The sequence below is a fragment of the Lithobates pipiens genome, unplaced genomic scaffold (assembly GCF_037356315.1).
Source record: "Lithobates pipiens isolate NorthernLeopardFrog02 unplaced genomic scaffold, aLitPip1_a1.2 Scaffold_18, whole genome shotgun sequence".
Classification (NCBI taxonomy): Eukaryota; Metazoa; Chordata; class Amphibia; order Anura; family Ranidae; genus Lithobates; species Lithobates pipiens.
This window is the reverse complement of record NW_027507758.1, coordinates 247,137,664-247,158,846: the sequence shown is the minus strand read 5'-3', so window position 1 is coordinate 247,158,846 and position 21,183 is coordinate 247,137,664. Positions and strand designations below refer to the sequence as shown.

At 42.0% G+C, this 21,183-nt stretch overlaps 1 protein-coding gene across 1 annotated transcript in view; it reads right to left on the bottom strand.

Annotated features, from left to right (window-relative positions):
• The window catches only part of TXLNB (taxilin beta), a 139,838-nt gene that overhangs the window by 20,087 nt on the left and 98,568 nt on the right, over positions 1 to 21,183 (bottom strand). Inside the window, exon 7 of the mRNA XM_077486743.1 lies at positions 16,239 to 16,313. Within this exon, the coding sequence (XP_077342869.1) occupies positions 16,239 to 16,313 (75 nt within the window). The remainder of the gene's footprint in view (positions 1 to 16,238; positions 16,314 to 21,183) is intronic.

Below are 21,183 nucleotides of genomic sequence, written 5' to 3'. Positions count from 1 at the left end.
GGTGCCCTGATGCTATTAAAAGCAAACTAACCAGAGTCACCCGTAACACTTATACGGTGATCACTGGTGAAAGGGTTAACTAGGGGCAATCAGGGGGTTCAAATTTTTATTAGGTAGTGTATGGGGGTCCCTGGCGCTATATAAAAACCTGACGGGGAACCTAAATAACTAACTGGCTAACCAGTGTCACCAGTGGCACTTATACGGTGATCGCTGGTGAAAGGGTTAACTAGGGGCAATCAGGGGGTTAAAACCATTATTGGGTGGTATATGGGGGTACCTAGCGCTATAAAAACCTGGCGGTGAACCTAAAAAAATAACTAGCTACCTAACGGCACCAGTGACACTAATGCAGCGATCAGAAAAACGATCGCTTAGTGATACTGCCAAAAGGGGGTGAAAGGGTTAACTAGGGGCAATCAGAGGGTTAAAACCGTTATTGGGTAGTATATCGGGGTACCTAGCGCTATAAAAACCTGGCGGTGAACCTAAAAAAATAACTAGCTACTTAGCGGCACCAGTGACACTAATGCAGCGATCAGAAAAATGATCGCTTAGTGACACTGGCAAAAGGGGGTGAAAGGGTTAACTAGGGGCAATCAGGGGTTTAAAACCATTATTGGGTAGTATATCGGGGTACCTAGCGCTATAAAAACCTGGCGGTGAGCCTAAAAAAATAACTAGCTACTTAGCGGCACCAGTGACACTAATGCAGCGATCAGAAAAACGATCGCTTAGTGACAATGGCAAAAGGGGGTGAAAGGGTTAACTCTAGGGGCAATCAGAGGGTTAAACCTTTATTGGGGGGGGTAGGGGGCTACCCAGGACCTAACACTAACTGCCCTGACAGTTTTTACTGTCACAACTGACACTAAATGCAGTGATCAGAAAATAAATGATCACTGCAATCAGTGACACTGTGACTGGGAGGGGGATCGGGGGGCGATCGGGGGGTGATCGGGGGGGGGGGGTTGTGTGCCTATGTGTACCTACATGTCAGTGTAGTGTTGGTGCACACTTACTTTCACTGTTCTCCTCGTAGTCCGGTCAAAAAGACCGCCCAGAGGAGAATGACATCACTTCCTCCCTGCCTGTGTTTACTATACACAGCGGGGGAAGCTTCTCATTCGCCAGGAGCGATCGAGATGGGATGGCCAGAAACCAACGGTCATCCCCTCATCCCGGATCGCTCCTGCAGAGAAACAGACCGCCGCATCCAGCGGGAGGGGGTCAGATCGGACCCCCCACCGCTGGAAGGCGAGTACGTACATGTACGTGCTTGTGCCTGTGGGTGCCATTGCACCGACGTACATTGCCATGCGGCAGTCCTTAAGTGGTTAAATTACCTTTTCACCATTTGGTATTTACAAGATTGTGGAATTTATTTATTAGGAATTATTCGGTTTTTAGTGCAAATATAAAAATATTTGGTGATGATGTGGACTTTGCTTTCACTTTGCTATATAGGACGTAAAATGGAGTTGATATAAATTTGTGTCTAAATGGCGATTAATTTAGCTACAAAATTGGCAATGATTTTATCTGGCACAAATCAATTTTAGCGCTGACATCATGGTTTATTGATGTGATTATACATGCTTTAATGTGAGGTATATGGACATTACTGTGGTTTCGCACTAGAGCCATCTAGTGGCCAAATATGGGTAACGCACCTGTTTATCATTTACCTCAGAACAACCTAAAGACTTGTACAGGAAGTGACTGTTTGTTTGGATTCTGAAGGTTGACCTCGTTACCCAAAAGACCTACCCATGAACACTCTCTTACGCAGTGCATGCTGGGTAGGGGATATAAGGGACAGCGGCCATTTTAGGTCTCTTGGGACTACGCTGCCTGCCTGTGCGGATCTGTGAGGAGGTTTGCAGGAGACAGCTGCAGACAGTCACCGCGGATTGAAAACCTGCTTGTTTGCAAGGTGAGTTGATGGAGCCTGAGAGCTGGTGATCAGATTGACGAGGCCCAGAGACGCTTACCGGAGTATCGGAGGACCAGATCCAGTCAGCGGAGTGACACAGAGCATCTGCCCAGCTGATACAGAAGCAAGCTACAGTTGCCGGATCAAAGTCATCACCCAGAACTCCGATCCAGTTGGTGAGGGGGTTACGGCCCACCGTTTGTTAATTTGCTTCACGCAGTTATACTCACTTACAGGCCTCGCTGGAACCTGTTGTTCCATGGAGGCGTAACAGAGCAACTGACATTGAGCAGGCTTGAGGCCTACTTCACTTTAGTGCCCAAGTGTTGTGTATAAATTCTTGGAGTTATACCTGGAGTACCTTAAGCTAACTCTTACCTACCTTTTGGATTACAAATATCAGAGGAGTCATCTCTAGCTAGCAAAAAAAGAAGATACGGGAGAGAGTACTTTAAGTGAGGCCTCACGTAAAACTTTAAAATAGCGGGAGCTCCCAGGTTTAGATACATAATGAAAAAAAAAATATATATATATATATATATATATATATATATATTTCATATTGTATTTGTCTGTTGATTTACTGACATCCTACGTTGGGATGGCAGTGCAATCTCTGTAACCACCTTCTTTAATACACTTGCAGTAAAAATATTTCTGGTTAAGTGCCCAGTTTTGTGGCGTGCTGTTTTTCCCCACCAGGTGGAGCCAGAGGATCCTGAGGGTATTATACATGTACTTTGGGGGTAAGTGCTACACAATAATTCATCAAAAGAATTCAAATATACATAATAAACTCAATTCATATACAAACAGTATAAAGTGCATCCAATATTGAAAAGTGCTCTCAGTTCTTGGTATTATAAATCTTTTATAATACCAAGCACTGAGAGCACTTTTCAATATTGGATGCACTTTATACTGTATGTATATGAATTGAGTTTATTATGTATATTTTAATACTTTTGATGTATTATTGATTTGTGGCAGATAAAAACATTGTCAATTTTGTAGCTAAATGAATCACCATTTAGACACAAATTTATTATTTTATCTCTCCCTATGTAGCGGTCACTTAATCAATAAAGCATTACCAAATAAACTGATAAACGGACACATGCATATTTACTGCATGTTGGCACCTCTAAGTAAAAGAAACGTGGTTTCTAGAATTCTGTCAGAAAGCCCACGGTTGAGCGCAAGATCCCTCACCCCTGCCACCTCACTATTGTTTAGTGAGGCTGCCCATCCTAGTGATGGGCACCTAGAAAGGTACAGGAAGGTGTAGGTGGAGCAGAACCTGTTACTATCAGATGTGATGACTGCATATAGGAGTATGCTGGTTTTCAAAAGTCCCGAGCCTAAAATCTAAAACTCTATGTACCAAAAATATTATGACAATGTAAATGTCTTTTAATATTATCGTATTTATTCTAGATAAACCTAATAATTAACAAAATGAATCTGGGCAGCTCCATAAAGTGCTAAGTAATAAAAGAAAAAACTGTAATTATATTTACTTTAACCAGTGAGAAAAAGTAATGAATGTATGAAAAGAAACATATATCAGTGAAATAAATGAACGTCTGCAATACATTATCTCTGCCTGAAAAGTAATTAGCCTCACCATGAGAATTACTAGAGCATGACTCCTAATTACTTGCCAACAATGTGAAAACACACATGGATGATGTACAGTATATCGTTCTGCAGAGTCACCTCTATCCCTTTAACCTAGGTTATTGCTGGTGCTTTCATTCTACAATCCTGAATTATTCCCAATGAGTGATGTTATTACTGCAGAGTATGTTGTTATCTAGAAACTAGAAACGTTAAAGTATATTTAACCACGTCAATACTGGGCACTTTGCCCCCTTCTTGCCCAGGACAATTTTCAGCTTTCAGTGCTGTCGCACTTTGAATGACAATTGTGCGATCATGCAACACTGTACTCCAAGTACATTTTTATAACTTTCTTCTCACAAATTGAGCTTTCTTTTGGTGGTATTTTATCACCACTGGGGTTTTTGTTTTTTTGCTAAACAAACTAAAATTTTAGATAAAATTGTTTTTTCTTTGTGTCTGTTAAAACATGTTGTTGTCTCCTTCACTAATGGGCACTGATGAGGCTGCACTGATGGACACTGATAAGGTGGCACTGATGAGGAGTCACTAATATGTAGAATTGATGGGCACTGATAGGCGGCATTGATATGTAGCACTGATGGGCACTGATAGGTGGCACTAATGGGCACTGATAGGTGGCACCAATGGGCACTGATAGGTGGCACTCATGGGCACTGACAGGCAGCACTGATGGGCACTAATAGATGGTACTGATGAGGTACTGACAGTGATTACTGAAGGGCACTGATTGGCATTTGTAAAGGGCATTGACAGGCATTACTGATGGGCACTGATTGGCACTTTGATGGTCACTGGTACTTTGGTGGGCACTGACTGGCAGCGGATGGGCAGATGTGGTGGGCACCTCTCATGGGGGCTGAACTGATAATCAGCGCAGACCCCACTCTGACAGGAAAGCCGCTGTCCAGCTCTCCTGTCAGCGCGAACCGAGGAAAGCTGTTTACCAGCACTTCCTGGTTACACGCTGTGATTGGTCACAGCTGATCACGGGGTAAAGAGCCTATGTTATAGGCTTTTTTTACCACGATCGGAGTTGCGCACGTCATTCTGTTATATGGCAGGCGGGAAGTGGTTAAACTCTAAAAATGAACTTCTCTTATTTGCTCATTTTTCATCTGTCAAATTTACCAATGAAAGTGTTTTGTTAGATTATCTGTTACAATAAGTGCAAATTAACATTTGTAGAATCCTGTAAGAAATTCAATGAGTTCATAACTTAAAGTGGTTGTAAACCCTCTCTCATACCCAGTAAAATGACTGGCCTCAGAAGGTACACAGAGATGAAACAAATCCTCCTAAATAAGTTACATACTTGTATATCTGCTGTCTTCCCCTTTCTACACTCTTTAGAAAGTGCAGATTGTGTTAGAAATATTTCTTCCTCTTTCAGCAGCACATAGGGGTAGGTGGGACTTACTGGATTTACACTGTGTGAGAGCTGATTGGAGGAAAGGGATACACCCTCCCTCCACATTGGCAGAGGAACGAAGGAACATGCAGAGCTGTAATCTGAACAGACAAGTTCTCTGCTTATCTCCCTCTAAGCTCCCTCCCCGACACAATTTTTCAGCTGCTGTTATGTTATGTGTTCAGAAGTGACTCATGCTGATAACAGAGGAATGTAGCACCAGAGAGAAACAACACTTAGAGCTTCGGAGATAGACAAGTAAAAAGTGTCTGAGAGCGATAACCGGTGTGTTCTGGTGGGGGGGGGGGGGTAGGTTGTCAGAAGACAATAGCACAGCAGGGGAGGTTGCTGTACTAACATCAGATTGTTAGTACATGGGCTCCTCCTGAGCTGTTCAGTTTTTTTTGTCTTTCAGCCTGCTGGGTTGAATGAAAGAAAAACTACTAGTGTGTACTAGGCTTCACTTTGCACTCTGTGTCTACTGCACTAACATCTCAAGTAGTGTTATCAGCTCTACCCAGTTCACATCTGTGGACTTCAACCACTTCAGCTCCGGACGGCTTTACCCCCTTCCTGACCAGGCCATTTTTTGCAATATTGTACTGCATTACTTTAACTGACAATTATGCGGTTGTGCGATGCTATACCCATACAAAATTGATGTCCTTTTTTTTCCACAAATAGAGCTTTATTTTGGTGGTATTTGATGATCTCTGCTGTATTTTTTGTGCTATAAACAAAACAAGACTGACAATTTTGAAAAAAAACAATATGTTTTACTTCCTGCTATAAAACATATCCAATAAAAATCTGTAAAAATCAAATTTCTTCATAAATTTAGGCCAATATCTATTCTGCTACATATTTTTGGTAAAAAAAATCCAAATAAGCGTATATTGATTGGTTTGCACAAAAGTTATAGCGTCTACAATCTATGGGATTGCGATTTTTAGCCGGACTGTGACATTAGGATGGACAAACCTGACACTAAGTGACAATTTTTGGGAACCAGTGACGCCAATACAGTGATCAGTGCTAAAAAACAAAAAACTTTTCTAATGACACTGGCAGGGAAGGGGTTAACACAGGGGGCAATCAAAGGGTTAAATGTGTTCCCTATGAGTGCTTTCTAATTGTGGGGGATGTGCTTTGACTAAAGGAAAACCGAGATCCGTGTTTCTTCTTAGCAGAAACACAAGATTTCCATTTTCCTATTCTGGCAGAGGACCGTCTTGCCTCTTTCCCGACGCATTCCTGGCAGACATTGCGTCCGCCGGACCTGCTGATTGGCTCCCGCTGTGTTCAATTACAGAGAAAGCCAAGCTCTGGTGGCAGGCGTGTGCCCCAAAGCCGAAGAAGAAAATCACATACAGGTATGTGATTTTGTGCTTAAGGGCCTCCCTGCCGCAGTATGTATGTGGGGCAGTCCTTAACCACTTAAGGACCGCCGTATTGCCATTGTACGTCATCACAATGGCACAGGCAGGCACAAGCACGTACATGTACGTGCGTGCCTTCCAGCGGGTGGGGGGTCCGATCGGACCCCCTCCCGCTGGATACGGCGGTCCGTTTCCCTCCGGGAGCGATCCGTGATGAGGGGATGGCCGTTGGTTTCTGGCCACCCCCTCTCGATCGCTCCTGGCCAATGACGAACTTCCTCCCACTGTGTATTGTTTACACAGGAAGGAGGAAGTGATGTCATTCTCCTCGGGGCGGTCTTTTTGACCGGACTACGAGGAGAAGACTAAAAGTAAGTGCACCAAAACACTACACTGACACATAGGTACACATAGGTACACAAACCCCCCCCGATCCCCCCCGATCACCCCCCGATCCCCCCCGCCCCCCCGCCCCCCCCCCCAGTCACAGTGTCACTGATTGCATTGATCATTTCTTTACTGATCAATGCATTCATTGTCAGTTGTAAAACTAAAAACTGTCAGGGCAGTTAGTGTTAGGTCCAGGGTAGCCCCCTATCACCCCCCAATAAATATTTAACCCCCTGATTGCCCCTAGAGTTAACCCTTTCACCCCTTTTGCCAGTGTCACTAAGCGATAATTTTTCTGATCGCTGCATCAGTGTCGCTAGTGTCACTAGGTAGCTAGTTATTTTTTTAGGTTCACCGCCAGGTTTTTATATCGCTAGGTACCCCGATATACTACCCAATAATGGTTTTAACATCCTGATTGCCCCTAGTTAACCCTTTCACCCCCTTTTGCCACTGTCACTAAGCGATCATTTTTCTGATCGCTGCATTAGTGTCGCTACTGTCGCTAGGTAGCTAGTTATTTTTTTAGGTTCACCGCCAGGTTTTTATATCGCTAGGTACCCCGATATACTACCCAATAATGGTTTTAACATCCTGATTGCCCCTAGTTAACCCTTTCACCCCCTTTTGCCAGTGTCACTAAGCGAACATTTTTCTGATCGCTGCATCAGTGTCGCTACTGTCGCTAGGTAGCTAGTTATTTTTTTAGGTTCACCGCCAGGTTTTTATAGCGCTAGGTACCCCGATATACTACCCAATAATGGTTTTAACATCCTGATTGCCCCTAGTTAACCCTTTCACCCCCTTTTGCCAGTGTCACTAAGCGATCATTTTTCTGATCGCTGCATCAGTGTCGCTACTGTCGCTAGATAGCTAGTTATTTTTTTAGGTTCACCGCCAGGTTTTTATAGCGCTAGGTACCCCAATATACTACCCAATAATGGTTTTAACGCCCTGATTGCCCCTAGTTAACCCTTTCACCCCCTTTTGCCACTGTCACTAAGTGATCATTTTTCTGATCGCTGCATTAGTGTCGCTACTGTCGCTGGGTAGCTAGTTATTTTTTTAGGTTCACCGCCAGGTTTTTATATCGCTAGGTACCCCGATATACTACCCAATAATGGTTTTAACATCCTGATTGCCCCTAGTTAACCCTTTCACCCCCTTTTGCCAGTGTCACTAAGCAATAATTTTTCTGATCGCTGCATCAGTGTCGCTACTGTCGCTAGGTAGCTAGTTATTTTTTTAGGTTCACCGCCAGGTTTTTATAGCGCTAGGTTCCCCTGATATACTACCCAATAATGGTTTTAACCCCCTGATTGCCCCTAGTTAACCCTTTCACCAGCGATCACAGTATAAGTGTCACTGGTGACGCTGGTTAGCCAGTTAGTTATTTAGGTTCCCCGTCAGGTTTTTATATAGCGCCAGGGACCCCCATATACTACCTAATAAAAATTTGAACCCCCTGATTGCCCCTAGTTAACCCTTTCACCAGCGATCACAGTATAAGTGTCACTGGTGACGCTGGTTAGCCAGTTAGTTATTTAGGTTCCCCGTCAGGTTTTTATATAGCGCCAGGGACCCCCATATACTACCTAATAAAAATTTGAACCCCCTGATTGCCCCTAGTTAACCCTTTCACCACTGATCACCGTATAAGTGTTACGGGTGACTCTGGTTAGTTTGCTTTTTATAGCATCAGGGCACCCACCATTTATTACCCAATAAAGGTTTAACCCCCTGATCACCCGGCAGGTGATATCAATTAGGTTTTAGGGTCAGGGTCTGCGTCGCCCCAGGCAGCGCTAGGTTAGTGCCAGTACCGCTAACACCCACGCGCAAAGCATACACCTCCCGTAGTGGTATAGAATCTGAACAGATCAATATCTGATCTGATCAGATCTATACTAGCGTCCCCAGCAGTTCAGGGTTCCAAAAAAACGCATTGTTAGCGGGATCAGCCCAGATACCTGCTAGCACCTGCGTTTTGCCCCTCTGCCCAGCCCACCCAAGTGCAGTATCGATCGATCACTGTCACTTACTAAACACTAAACACAACAACTGCAGCGATCGCAGAGTCAGGCCTGATCCCTGCGATCGCTAACAGTTTTTTTGGTAGCATTTTATATTTAAATCCGGAAGGCAGTGCTTGGTTTTCGGGGTCCCGTACGTGGCTAGGCTCCCAAAAAGTCCCCCACATGTGGTATCCCCGTACTCGGGAGAAGCAGCAGAATTTATTTTGGGGTGTAATTTGACTTCTGCCCATAGCATGTGTGAGCAATATATCATTTAGTGACAACTTTGTGCAAAAAAAAAAGTTTGTAATATTCCCGCAACTTTTGGCAAAATATAAAATATTCCATGGACTCAACATGCCTCTCAGTAAATAGCTTGGGGTGTCTACTTTCCAAAATGGGGTCATTTTGGGGGGTTTTGTGCTATTTTGGCATTTTATGGCCTTCGAAACTGTGATAGGTAGTGAGGAGTTAAATCAAAAATTTGCACCCTTAGAAATCCTGAAGGTGGTGATTGGTTTTCGGGGTGCCGTGCGCGACTAGACTCCCAAAAAGTCCCACACATGTGGTATCCCCATACTCAGGAGAAGTAGCAGAATATATTTTGGGGTGCAATTCCACATATAACCATGGCATGTGTGAGCAATATACCATTTAGTGACAACTTTTTGTAAAAATTCTTTTTTTTTTTTTGTCATTATTCAATCCCTTAGGACAAAAAAAATAAATATTCAATGGGCTCAACATACCCATCAGCAATTTCCTTGGGGTGTCTACTTTCCAAAATGGGGTCATTTGGGGGGGGTTTGTACTGCCCTGCCATTTTAGCACCTCAAGAAATGAGATAGGCAGTCATAAATTAAAAGCTGTGTAAATTCCAGAAAATGTACTCTAGATTGTAGACGCTATAACTTTTGCGCAAACCAAAAAATATACGCTTATTGACATTTTTTTTACTAAAGACATGTGGCTGAATAAATTTTGCCCACAATGTATGACTAAAATTTAGTTTATTCGATTTTTCTTATAACAAAAAGAAGAAAATATCTTTTTTTTTCAAAATTTTCGCTCTTTTTCCATTTATATTGCAAAAAAAAAAAATCGCAGGGGCAATCAAATACCATCAAAAGAAAGCTCTATTTGTGGGAAGAAAAGGACGCAAATTTCGTTTGGGTGCAATATTGCATGACCACGCAATTACCAGTTAAAGCAGCGCAGTGTGAAATTGGAAAAAGACCTCTGGTCCTTAAGGTGTTTATTGGTCCGGGGCTGAAGTGGTTAAGCAGTTAAAATATCTCCCAACTATGTTGTGGAAGTAAGGATTGGTGTTTTGAACGGTGTTTGAGTTTAAATCAGAAGCAGACAGCATAGGATGACAACACTAATCCTCCATAGATACAGTACAGTGAGTGGGTGTTATCATCTTAGGATGGGAAATGTGTTAGGCAGGATCACCAGGTGAAAAATAAAAGAAAAGGCTGAACAAAGAAAACCAATGCAGCCACATCTAAGGACTGGTAAGGTGCAATATGTTACACTCTTGTGCTTACAATTACTTATTTTAAAGCCTAAATTTAGTTTAAAAAAATAAGCACAGGGGCCATTACTTATAATCAGTGTGTGGCTGTCTCCTGGTTTAGTTGAAATCTTCTTCCTCCAACCACACCCCCCGCCCCCCACAATATTCTAGTGCTGCAGGAGCGGAGCTGTGATAGTCACTCATTAAGAGTGCAGGTCTATGCCCGCCTTTTCTGCCTAGCTTCTCCATTCATAGGAGCCGCACTGTCTGTAAAATAGTCTCTAAATGAAGGAGGTGGACCTTTAAATCATTATTATTATTATTATTATTAATAACGATATAGCGCCAATAGTTTGCGCATCGCTTTACAATATTAGTCCATCCTCCATTTATATGTAGATGGTTTTTCATTCATAGAAGGAATAGAACAGCTTCTATTAATCAAGGAGGGGTGGTGTAAAAGGCGGGCATAGATGGGCACTCTGAATGAGTACCTGTCACAGTTCCCTCAGCTCTATTAACCCTCAACGCACTGGAAGATTAAAGGGGCAGGGATTGGGGGTGAGGGGTTCAGAGTGGAAAGATTTCAACTAAACCAGGAGACAGCAGCACAAGGGACACATCACACTGATAGTAGGTAATGTCCCATGTGCTTGTTCTTTTTTTTTTTTTTTTACTTAGACTATGTCATGCCATCTCTTCATAGAATAGATGGACATGAGATTTTAATTTCTATAGTATAAAAAAAATATTTTATAAATGTTTTCACCTAACTTACACATGCAGGATACCATATGAGAGCTGCCATTTCTGAATCATGAAAGTTTATGCTATGGGTTTGTTATTCTTAGCCTTACCTAGTTGCATAGTAAGCAACTAACTTGAAACAAGCATGTAAACATCAGGTGTCGGGACTTTGATATGTACCTGCTTATTGTGGGTCCGTGAATCGCCAGGCAGGGAAAGCAAGATCAGGATGACAATCCCACGGCATGTGTCTTTAAAAATAATTCTGAAGTATCAGCACCAAGAGCTTCATTTTAAGGGCTTAGGGCTTGTTCATACAAGCTTTGGTCTTAGAGAGCATTTGATGTTTTTTATCGCCTTCTCACCACTTGCTTTAACCACTTGATTGCAGTATTAGCACGCTGCATCCATGTGCATTGCACACAATTGCGGGCAGGTGCAGAGCAGCCCCACTAACTTGCATGGGTCACGTTCAATGGGCCCTACATCTGCGGAAAGTAAAAGGGGGTACAATTCTGCAGCTAAAGGGTATACCCAAAACCTCTAGTGTGAACGAGCCCTTTCATGAATTGAAGTTTCTGCACTTTCCAGCAATTCCTGGCATTGCACATAATAAGGTATAGCTTCTCTTGGTTTGGTGCTCCAGCAAATAACTTTTTTTCTTTTAAATATACTTTGGAAAATAGATATTTATTTGTTATTTCGACTCACTCCTTGACTTCCTGCGAATCCAGGCTGAATCCTGTACAGGTCCCTGTGCTGGAACAAGTTGGAGACTTGAAGAGGATATGTGCTGGGAGATACTTTGGGAGGGGAGAGGACTTGTGCAAGAAAGAGGGGGGGGGGGGGGGGCGTCTGATTTAAAATGCGGTCTTATCAACTCTACCATCTATCACAAGTCCTCTCCCCTCCAAAAGTGCCCCCAGCACATATCCTGTTACCTCTCTTCCCTCACATGAAAGGGACATCGGCTGCCATAGAGGGGGTGATTGCGGCGTCTAGGACTCCAGGCACCCCAAATGAGGAGACAGGCAACATGGTTGCCTGTGCTAGTGCGCCCTGCCCGTAAGTTATTGAAACCAAGTGATGAAACTTGTTTCATGAGATGCCAGTATGTTGTTCAAATCTCGGGAAGGTCCCACCAAATTTAGCATGGTTGGAATTTATGGATTTGTACTAGAAAGAGAGGAGAGGATTTGTGTTTAGTGGGGGAGGGTTTGTACTGGAAATGAGGATAAGCATGGGCCAATTTGTACTAGAAATGGAGAGAGGATTTGTGCTGGTATGGGGGAATTAGGAAAAGGAGGATTTGTACTGGAGAAGGAGGATTTGTGCTGAGATTGCGGATTTGGGTGATTAAGAAGATTTATGCTGGAGATCAGTGGGGGCCAATGCATTGAGGGTGCATGGGCGCTGTCTCCCCATCCCTGATGTTGCCCCCCTATACATGTGCCCAGCCCCTTTCAAGACACATAAACTTCTATGGTGGGGGTGGGTGGGGTTGGTATTTCTTTGAAGCACCTGATTAGAGCCAGAGGCAATTGTGTGACAATAGCAAATTCATTTTCGCTATTTTTCACACTACAGTTCCCCCCCCCCAATCAAGAGGCAAATTGTGAGACCTGTTTCCCAATTGGCCAAAGCGGCAGGAGATCCTATTGGATGCCTATCGCTTTTGGAAGAGGAGACACACACTGGAGCCGGAGCCACCACTGCCTGCATGCCCGCACTCCAGAGGAGAAGAGGAAAGCACACCACAGCAGCCAGCCTAAACCAGTAAGTGCCGAACCTCCCACCAGCCATCACTGTAATATGCATAGGTGTGAGCTCAGAGAGTTTGTAAAAAAAAGTGTGACGGGAGTCACTGTTGGGCTCAGGGTGACCAAAAAAAGAATGAACCCTGAGAATAGATTGGATTACTTCAAATGGGAAAGTAATATTCATTAACAATATCTCTTAAGAAATATGGAGAATTTATCCCCTGTACACTGTGAGGTCTATGTCCAGGAAGTATTCCTCCTAATATGGGCATTCCAGGAAGTTCAAAGTAAGAGACCGACCGTCTATTGCTTAACGATGTTGCTTTTGTCTGGATAAGTAAATTGTGATAATCTTGTCTGAGGCAGTTTTCCCTTCACCTATTATTAAGTGTGCTAATGAACTCATCTATTGTCTACTAGAGGAGATATTGACACTCAGAATAATGTGCAATGGGGGCTTGTTATGTAACCATTGTGTGATATTGTGGGTGGATCCGGGTCATTGTTCCTGTGGGGCCTGCAGTATTCTCAAGTGTATAAAAAGAGCCTACATTTGTTTCAATAAAGATCCATTCCTGCTTGACCCTCAACACAGAGTCTCATCTCGTCTTGGGGGAGAATTATTTGTATGGGTTACTTGTTCGACTGATTGGAGTGTTTGGAAGCTGCCTTGGTGTTCGGGAAGGGAATGTCCTAAACGGCTTTAACCCCTTTCATACTCGGGGTGTTGTTACAGATGGGGTAAAAAAGGAGGAAGGCTTCCTGTTGCTGCCAAGAAGCAGAAGGGCTGGGTTTAGTCAGAATAAACTGGGAAATACATTGACATGTACCTTTCTGTTGTAGCTTTATTCTTACTTTGCACTGTGTGCTGAAGATAAGCTTATTGTTTTACCTCTTTGCTGAAATAAAAGTAACATTTGTTTTCACAAGACTATATGGCTAAAGCATTGCTTTCCCCCAATTCCCACATACTACATATGCTGAGCTGTAAACTCCTGACACTATGGGTGGAAGCAAGAGGAAAACAGGGGACGTAGTGGGGCGGGGCTTATGGGAATTGGGAAGGGTCAAAAAGGAAGGGCGGGGTCTGGCGACCCCCCATCCTAAAGCTTCACCAGCCGCCACTGTTGGAGAGGATTGGGGGGGGGGATTTGTTCCAGGATGGGGGGGTTGTGCTGGAAGGGGGGGATTTGGGGGAGAGGATTTGTGCTATAGAGGATTTGTGTTAGGGATTTAGGAGGGGAATTTGAGGAGGAATTTGTGCTGAGAGGAGGGGTTGGGGAAAGGAGGATTTGTGCTGCGTTCTTTTTTTTGAAGAGGTAGAAGAAGGGTTTGTTTATGGTTGGGGGGGGGGGTATGTGTTAGAAGTGGGGAGAGAATTTGTGCTGGGAGGCATGATTTAGGGGAAGAAGTATCTGTACTGGGGGGATTTGAGAGAAGGGGATTTGTGCTGACATGAGAGAGGACTGGGGGAAAGTTATTTTTGCTGGAAGGGGGGAAATGGGGGAGAGGATTTGTGCTGGGAGGGGAGGATTCATCCTAAAAAGGGGGTGGGGGGCAATTTCTGCTTGGGGGGGATTTTTGCTGTGAAATGAAATTTTTAAATTTTTTTTCCCCTGCAACACACATTTTCTTCCATTTTCTTCCCCTCCCAGAACAAATCTTTCTTCCCCTGCCCATTCCATCCCATTTGAGATTTACATAAAAAAATGCTGTTTTTTATTTTCCTTGCATATCCCCCTCGGATCCACAGCGACAAGTGAACTTGCAGTGCAATTTCAAGTGCACTTTGCACTTGAAGTTTGCACTTGTAGTGCAAAGTGGATTTGCCTCTCATAGCTAACCCCCATTGTGTGACATGCATTAATGACAAGTGTAAGGCTGACCGCAGGTATTTGTGGGAGGAGTCAGGCTGCATAAAGCCTGCCCTCCTCTGCCTCCTCCTCTCGTGGATGCCGGCTCTCGTGTCCCGCCTATCCATTCCCTTTTTCTTTTCATTGCATTCATTATATTTCATACTTGGGTATGCCCCCTTTTAGGCATACTGACCACGTGACCCCGACACACTTCAGGTCTATGTTCTTTGTTGCTCTTTGTTCCTTTCCATACTTTTCACAGTTTGACTCCGAGTACAACTGTTGTCATTTTGCTATCTGGAAGTGTGATATTTCTGTGATATAGATTATATGCAATACACTTTGGATTGGCCTGGTCATTGGAGTGTGGACAACCTTCTTTAATTTTGTGTTTGAATTGCCATGATCACGAATTGGACCAGCAGCTGATTTCACAGTGGAGGGGGTGATTCATAGTAAATCTACCTTGAACGGTGTTTGTCTCTCATTTGGTGATTTGAAAAACACTTCTGTCCCCAGCATTCTGTGCATCACACTTATGTCTCCTGCATTCTGTGCATCACACGTATGTCTCCTGCATTCTGTGCATCACACGTATGTCTCCTGCATTCTGTGCATCACACGTATGTCTCTTGTATTCTGTGCATTAAAAAACTCTTCCCTGCATTCTGGGCATTACACACTCCTGTCCCCTGCTTTCTGGGCATAATACCCCAGTTCTCTGTATTCTGTGCATTATGTACTCCTAACCCAGCACTGACTACAGCACTCTGTGTGTTACATACTCCTGAACCTTAAAAATATCTCATTCAGTTTCTGACTATTTTATTGGAGTTCTTCTTTAAGGTAGGCTCAGACAAAGTGTCAGCTCTCTGTCTATTCAGTGTATGCAAAGCCATATGTAATTGAACCTTTCTTTTTTTGTGCTGGGGTTTATATGTGTCTGTGGCACAGCAACACACTTTTTTTGTTAGTTTTGGATAGAGTGGAGAGGGATTAGATCCAATTTCTATCTGTTCCCCCATTAGGAAGATTCACCCTCTATATATGTCCTGCCTACTGTCATCATTGAAAGTAAAAGTAAAAGATACTTGGTGAACCTGCTGACACATTGAGGTTCCTTCACATTTCCTGTTTTGGTCATGGGACAGGAAGTGAAGGGACATCTTTCCAATGGGCAACAGATGGCAAAAAGACTCCTCCCTTACTCTACCTAAAATGAAAAAAAGTTCTATGTGACAGACAATTTCTCCTATATGGACAGCTTGCAATAAAGACCTAATAGAGGTTGCAACCCTTCCTATTTGTCCAGAACTAAAGGGAAATTTGACTGCAGGCTTTGAAGCCTTCCAGCCTAAAATTGACTTTTCTTCTATGTACTAGGATCACCTCTTTATATTTTTTGAGGTCTTCAGCAGCTATACCTCTTCTAACGTTTTTGAATTTGACCTATGACCACCATGGAGTTTGATTACTACAACAAGTTGTAATTTAAATTTCAAGCATAAAACCAAACAGGGACAATGATGATAACTTCCCATATCACTGTCATTTATACTAAGACAGAGAAACACAGTATACCTGGGTTTTCAGTACAGTCTCTTGATCTTTCAGCATTTTGGTTTGCACCTTCCATTCAGCAGCCTGTGTCAGCAACTGAGTAAAGATGAAATTACATCAATCCATTAGTTAATTCAGCTGAGCAACAGTAATAATAATAATAAAAATAATAGTTACTGATTAGGCATTATTACTTTTGGACACTAGATGGCAGCATATGACTTTCTATGATCATATGAAAGCCATTGATCCAACAGTATTACTTGCAATTCATTATACATTTACTTGCTGTTATAGAAAATCCAGTCTGATATAAAATGTTTACAGAATCCTTTGCCAAGCTTATTGCTAATTTTAAATTATTTCAAAGTCAATGATTTTCTAAGCATCAGAATAAAGGTAAAATGCAACTTTACTACAGACATTTGACACAGTTACAGTGACTACATAATACACATATGACTGCAGTATTATTAAAAATAATAAGAATTGGTGGTATGGATTCTAGGGTGGATGAGGTTCAGAGCTATTGGTATGACCTTTGTATATCTTGATTACCACAACTAAAAACTACTTAGGCCTCTTGCACGTTGCCTTAAAATACAGTACAGTGTAAAATAAATCTGTTGTTGTGCCGCCCGGAAGCCACAGCTGCAGCATATTTTTGACCGTAGGAATGCATTACAGAAAACACTGAGCATGCATAACTGCTGTGTGTACTCATGCACAGGGTATTTTTAGAAATTCTACATTTTGAATAATATACCAATAAGTGAGTGCGCGTTGTTACACGTGCATTCATTTTCTGTAATGCATTCTTCTGAAGAGAAAATATGCTGCAGCTGTGGCTCCCAGGAGCCATAACAACACACATATTTTACACTGTACCATATATGCTGTATTTTGTCACTGTGCATTATACATAATAGATTCTAAGTATGTATTAACAAAGTATCATGGCTCTGGTCACACTTGCTAAATTGCTTTAATTATTATTACAGTATCGTATGTAAGTGTACAGAACCAGTCAGTTTGTTTCCCGATCCTCCACGCTCTTATATTGGGGAGACAAGAGAGAATAGGGGAAGACAAGGAGACCTTCGTTAGCGGACGATAAATCTCTGTTGTACAGAAGGAAATAAAGAAGAAAAAAACGGGAGGGCGTAGAAACAGAGGAAAGGGGTCAGTCTCCCCTCATGCTTCCAGCAATATGTATCTATGGGCCCCATATTTTAACAAATTTGACTTGTGTGTTATTGAGCATACATGTGGGTCGGTTGTTGATCATGATCCAATTTAGTTTATTTGTGACATATTCAATGGACACAGTCAACTGTTTCCAACTTCTTGCTATCCGGCAGCCAGGATTATGTACAACACCAATCTTCTTGAATGATTAGGGATATCACTGGCCAACTTTTTAAAATTAAGCAGATTTTGGTGATCTGGCTAAGTTTACCTCTGTAACAGAATTGATTATTATTCTTAGCCAGAATCTGTTTATTTTGGGATATTATTGCCAAATATGGAGCATGGTGCCCATCTGGCCACAGTTTCTTTAACATTTAGATAAGGTTTGAGGACACATCTTGGCTATCCTAGTGGGCACCATGTAATATTGAATTAGCATTTTATAATTAGATTTTACATGGGTAGTGTTAATACAAATCTTTGACAAGTCATTGTCTACTTCTTGCCAGTCTGTAAGGTCCAAATAGTGTTTCTGAGTTTACTCTTTAAATAGGAAGTTATCTGATTGTAGCCAAAAGTTCCAGCAGGAGGCAATTGGAACTTCTTTTTATAGTAATCTGGACTTTAATTTGGTTCTCCAAATAACTCCCTGGAGAAAATATTTATAGCTTTTATGGAGCAGGGCAAGGCTTCCATAGACACCTATTAAGGTGGAGGTGCCTTTGTGGTGGTCTGTGCTAGCAGAGCTAATTGTGCAGCTTTGTGATATACAAGTAGATTGGGAACTCCTATATCCCCCCGAGCTTTAGTGTCAATTATAGCCCGTACACACGATCTGAAATTCGGACGAACAGATCGTCTGTTCCTTTTTGCATGCTAGTTGCATATCGAAAATGGAGAGGTTACTAAAAGTATGAAAATTCTCGTATGATAGAATAAAAAATTGGAAGCGATGTAATATGTTTTTCTATTGTATTTTTTGATGACATCTGTACTGATTAAATGGAAATCATACGATCTGGTATAATACAAGAAATTCTTTTGTGCTTGTCCAATCAGATAATATCAGATGAACTGTGTAACTGGCTCTCGAAAGCTCTGTACTAATGATCCGATTATCGTACGATTGCTTTGAAAAGCGGTGTACGGGTCATTAGTTGGTTCTAGGTCACTTGTTACCCCATATGTTCTCACTTAGGGATCAGTATGAAAAAAGCTATGAAGAAATATAGAATCCTCTGTAATTTATTCATGTTGACTGAGTATATCCCTCTCAAAACATGAAAAGGGAGTAATGGACAATCTATCAAAATCTGCTATGATTTGTCTAAAAAAAGGGGGATAATTCTCTTGGAACAACGTGTGCATATCGGGGGTCAGTCAAACATCTATGTAAGAAATACATTTAGAAGCCTATTTGAATTCCAAAATAAATTGGAGTAATTATTTAATCACCGTTGACCAACTAATGTTCAGCTCTAGGGATTTGATTTTGTTAACTGATTGTAACATTTTAAACAAGTTGGGTATAGTCATAAGTACGAAGGATTTGTACAAGATGGCATTGTCTGCAAAGAGTGCACATGTGCATTCCTGTTGACTAGAAGTCACCTATAGGTTGGCCAGAAGTCACATAAAATAAGTACCAAACCTGAAAGCTTCCAGGATGTAAAACAGATTGTCAGTACCCAGCCAAATTCCACGAAAGACTATGAAAGGCTTCATGCAAGTTGGATGACAGGGGTATAGCTTCTCTCTCTCTAAGGGTTGGGGAGTCCCAGTTGGAATGGACAGTGAACTAAGGATTTGGTTTGGGGCCTTACAATAATGAATAAAACCTGTTTAGTCTGTGTGGATATAGTTTTGTAAGAACAAGTTTTTTGGAGGATCTTTCAGATCACAATCAATTGGAGATGCTGGAATGGTATTGGCTATATCTGAGAAATCTTTATGTAATAAAGGTTCTATTTCCCCCGTTAGAGATAGTTGTCATTTCTTAGACTATTCAAATTGGAAGATATATGAGGGGCCAGTAGGTCCAAAAATGTCTTATAGTAACCTGTTGAAAATCCACCAGGGCCAGCTAATTTATTAAGTTTAAGAGTTTTGATCACCCTGAGGATTTTGTCTTTTAACAAATGCTCCTTCCAAGTTCTGCCAGTTGTTGATCTAGGGTCTTTCTGCCGGAACCAGTTCCTATCAAGAAATCCGTTCGTCTGTATGCTAGTCCGATGGACAAAACCCGATGCTAGGGCAGCTATTGGCTACTGGCTATAAACTTCCTTATTCTAGTCCGGTCGTACGTCATCATGTTCGAATCCATCAGACTTTGGTGTGATTGTGTGTGGCCAAGTCCGTTGTTTGAAAAGTCCATCTGGAAGACCGTCGGACCTAATCTGCCAGAAAGTCCGGTCGTGTGTACGCGGCATTAGGGCTTTTTTTGGTTGTATTAAATAAGCATTTGTGTGTTTTACTATATAAAGGAAAAATACAAAAATATATCAAATAAATATTCTCTCTTTATTTAGGCCAAAATCTGCTTCATTTCTTTAGGTCACTTTCACACTGAGGCGCTTTACAGGCGTTTTAGCGCTAAAAATAGCGCTTGTAAAGCACCTGTAAAGAGCCTCTCCTGTCACTCCAGTGTGAAACCCTGAGTGCTTTCACACTGGAGCGGTGGGCTCTCAGGACGGAACAAGTCCTGCAAGCAGCATCGTTGGGACGGTTTAGGAACGGTGAATACACCGATCCCAAAACGCCCCTGCCATTGAAATCAATGGACAGCACTTGGCAGGCGCTTCGGCAGCAGTGCTTTGCGGGCACTTTTAATCCTTTTTCAGCCAGTAGCGGGGGTTAAAAGGGCCCCGCTAGCAGCCGAAAGCGCTTCTAAAATGACTGTAAATCGCTGCTAAAACTAGAGACACTTTACCACTAATGCGGCTGCCTCTTCAGTGTGAAAGTGGTCTTTTTTTTTAGAAAGCAAATACAAACATTTCTGCACTTACCCTAAAACCCCTTAACCCAAGCTACTGATGATAGGGTCTTTTTTGGCTGTGTAAAAATGATAGAATCATTTAACTATACTATATATTTTTGAAATGTATGTACCTTAACATTTTGACTGTCTATCACATTTCTTAAAACCCTAAAATGTCAGGACTGTACAAACACTCACCAAAATGTTCCTTTTTGGAAAGTAGACACCCCAGGGTATTTAGAACAAAGCATAGTGAGTATTTTGAAGATCGATTTTTTTTTTCTTTCTAATTTTCTAACTTCAGCTATTTATCATACACAGCATGAGCATGAGCATATTTACAAACACCCGCTACTCATCCTCTAAATGGGTTGACTTTGCTGCCTACCCTCATGGATTTTATATATATATATATATATATATATATATATATATATATATATATATATATATATATACAGTATCTCACAAAAATGAGTATACCCCTCACATTTTTGTATATATTTTATTATACCTTTTAATGCGACAACACTGAAGAAATTACACTTTGCTACAATGTAAAGTAGTGAGAGTACAGCTTGTATAACATTGTAAATTTTCTGTCCCTCAAAATAACTTAACACACAGTCATTAATGTCTAAACCACTGGCAACAAAAGTGAGTACATCCCTAAGTGAAAATGTCAAATTTGGACCCAATTAGCCATTTTCCCTCCCCGGTGTCATGTGACTCGTTAGTGTTACAAGGTCACAGGTGTGACTGGGGAGTAGGTGTGTTAAATTTGGTGTTATCGCTCTC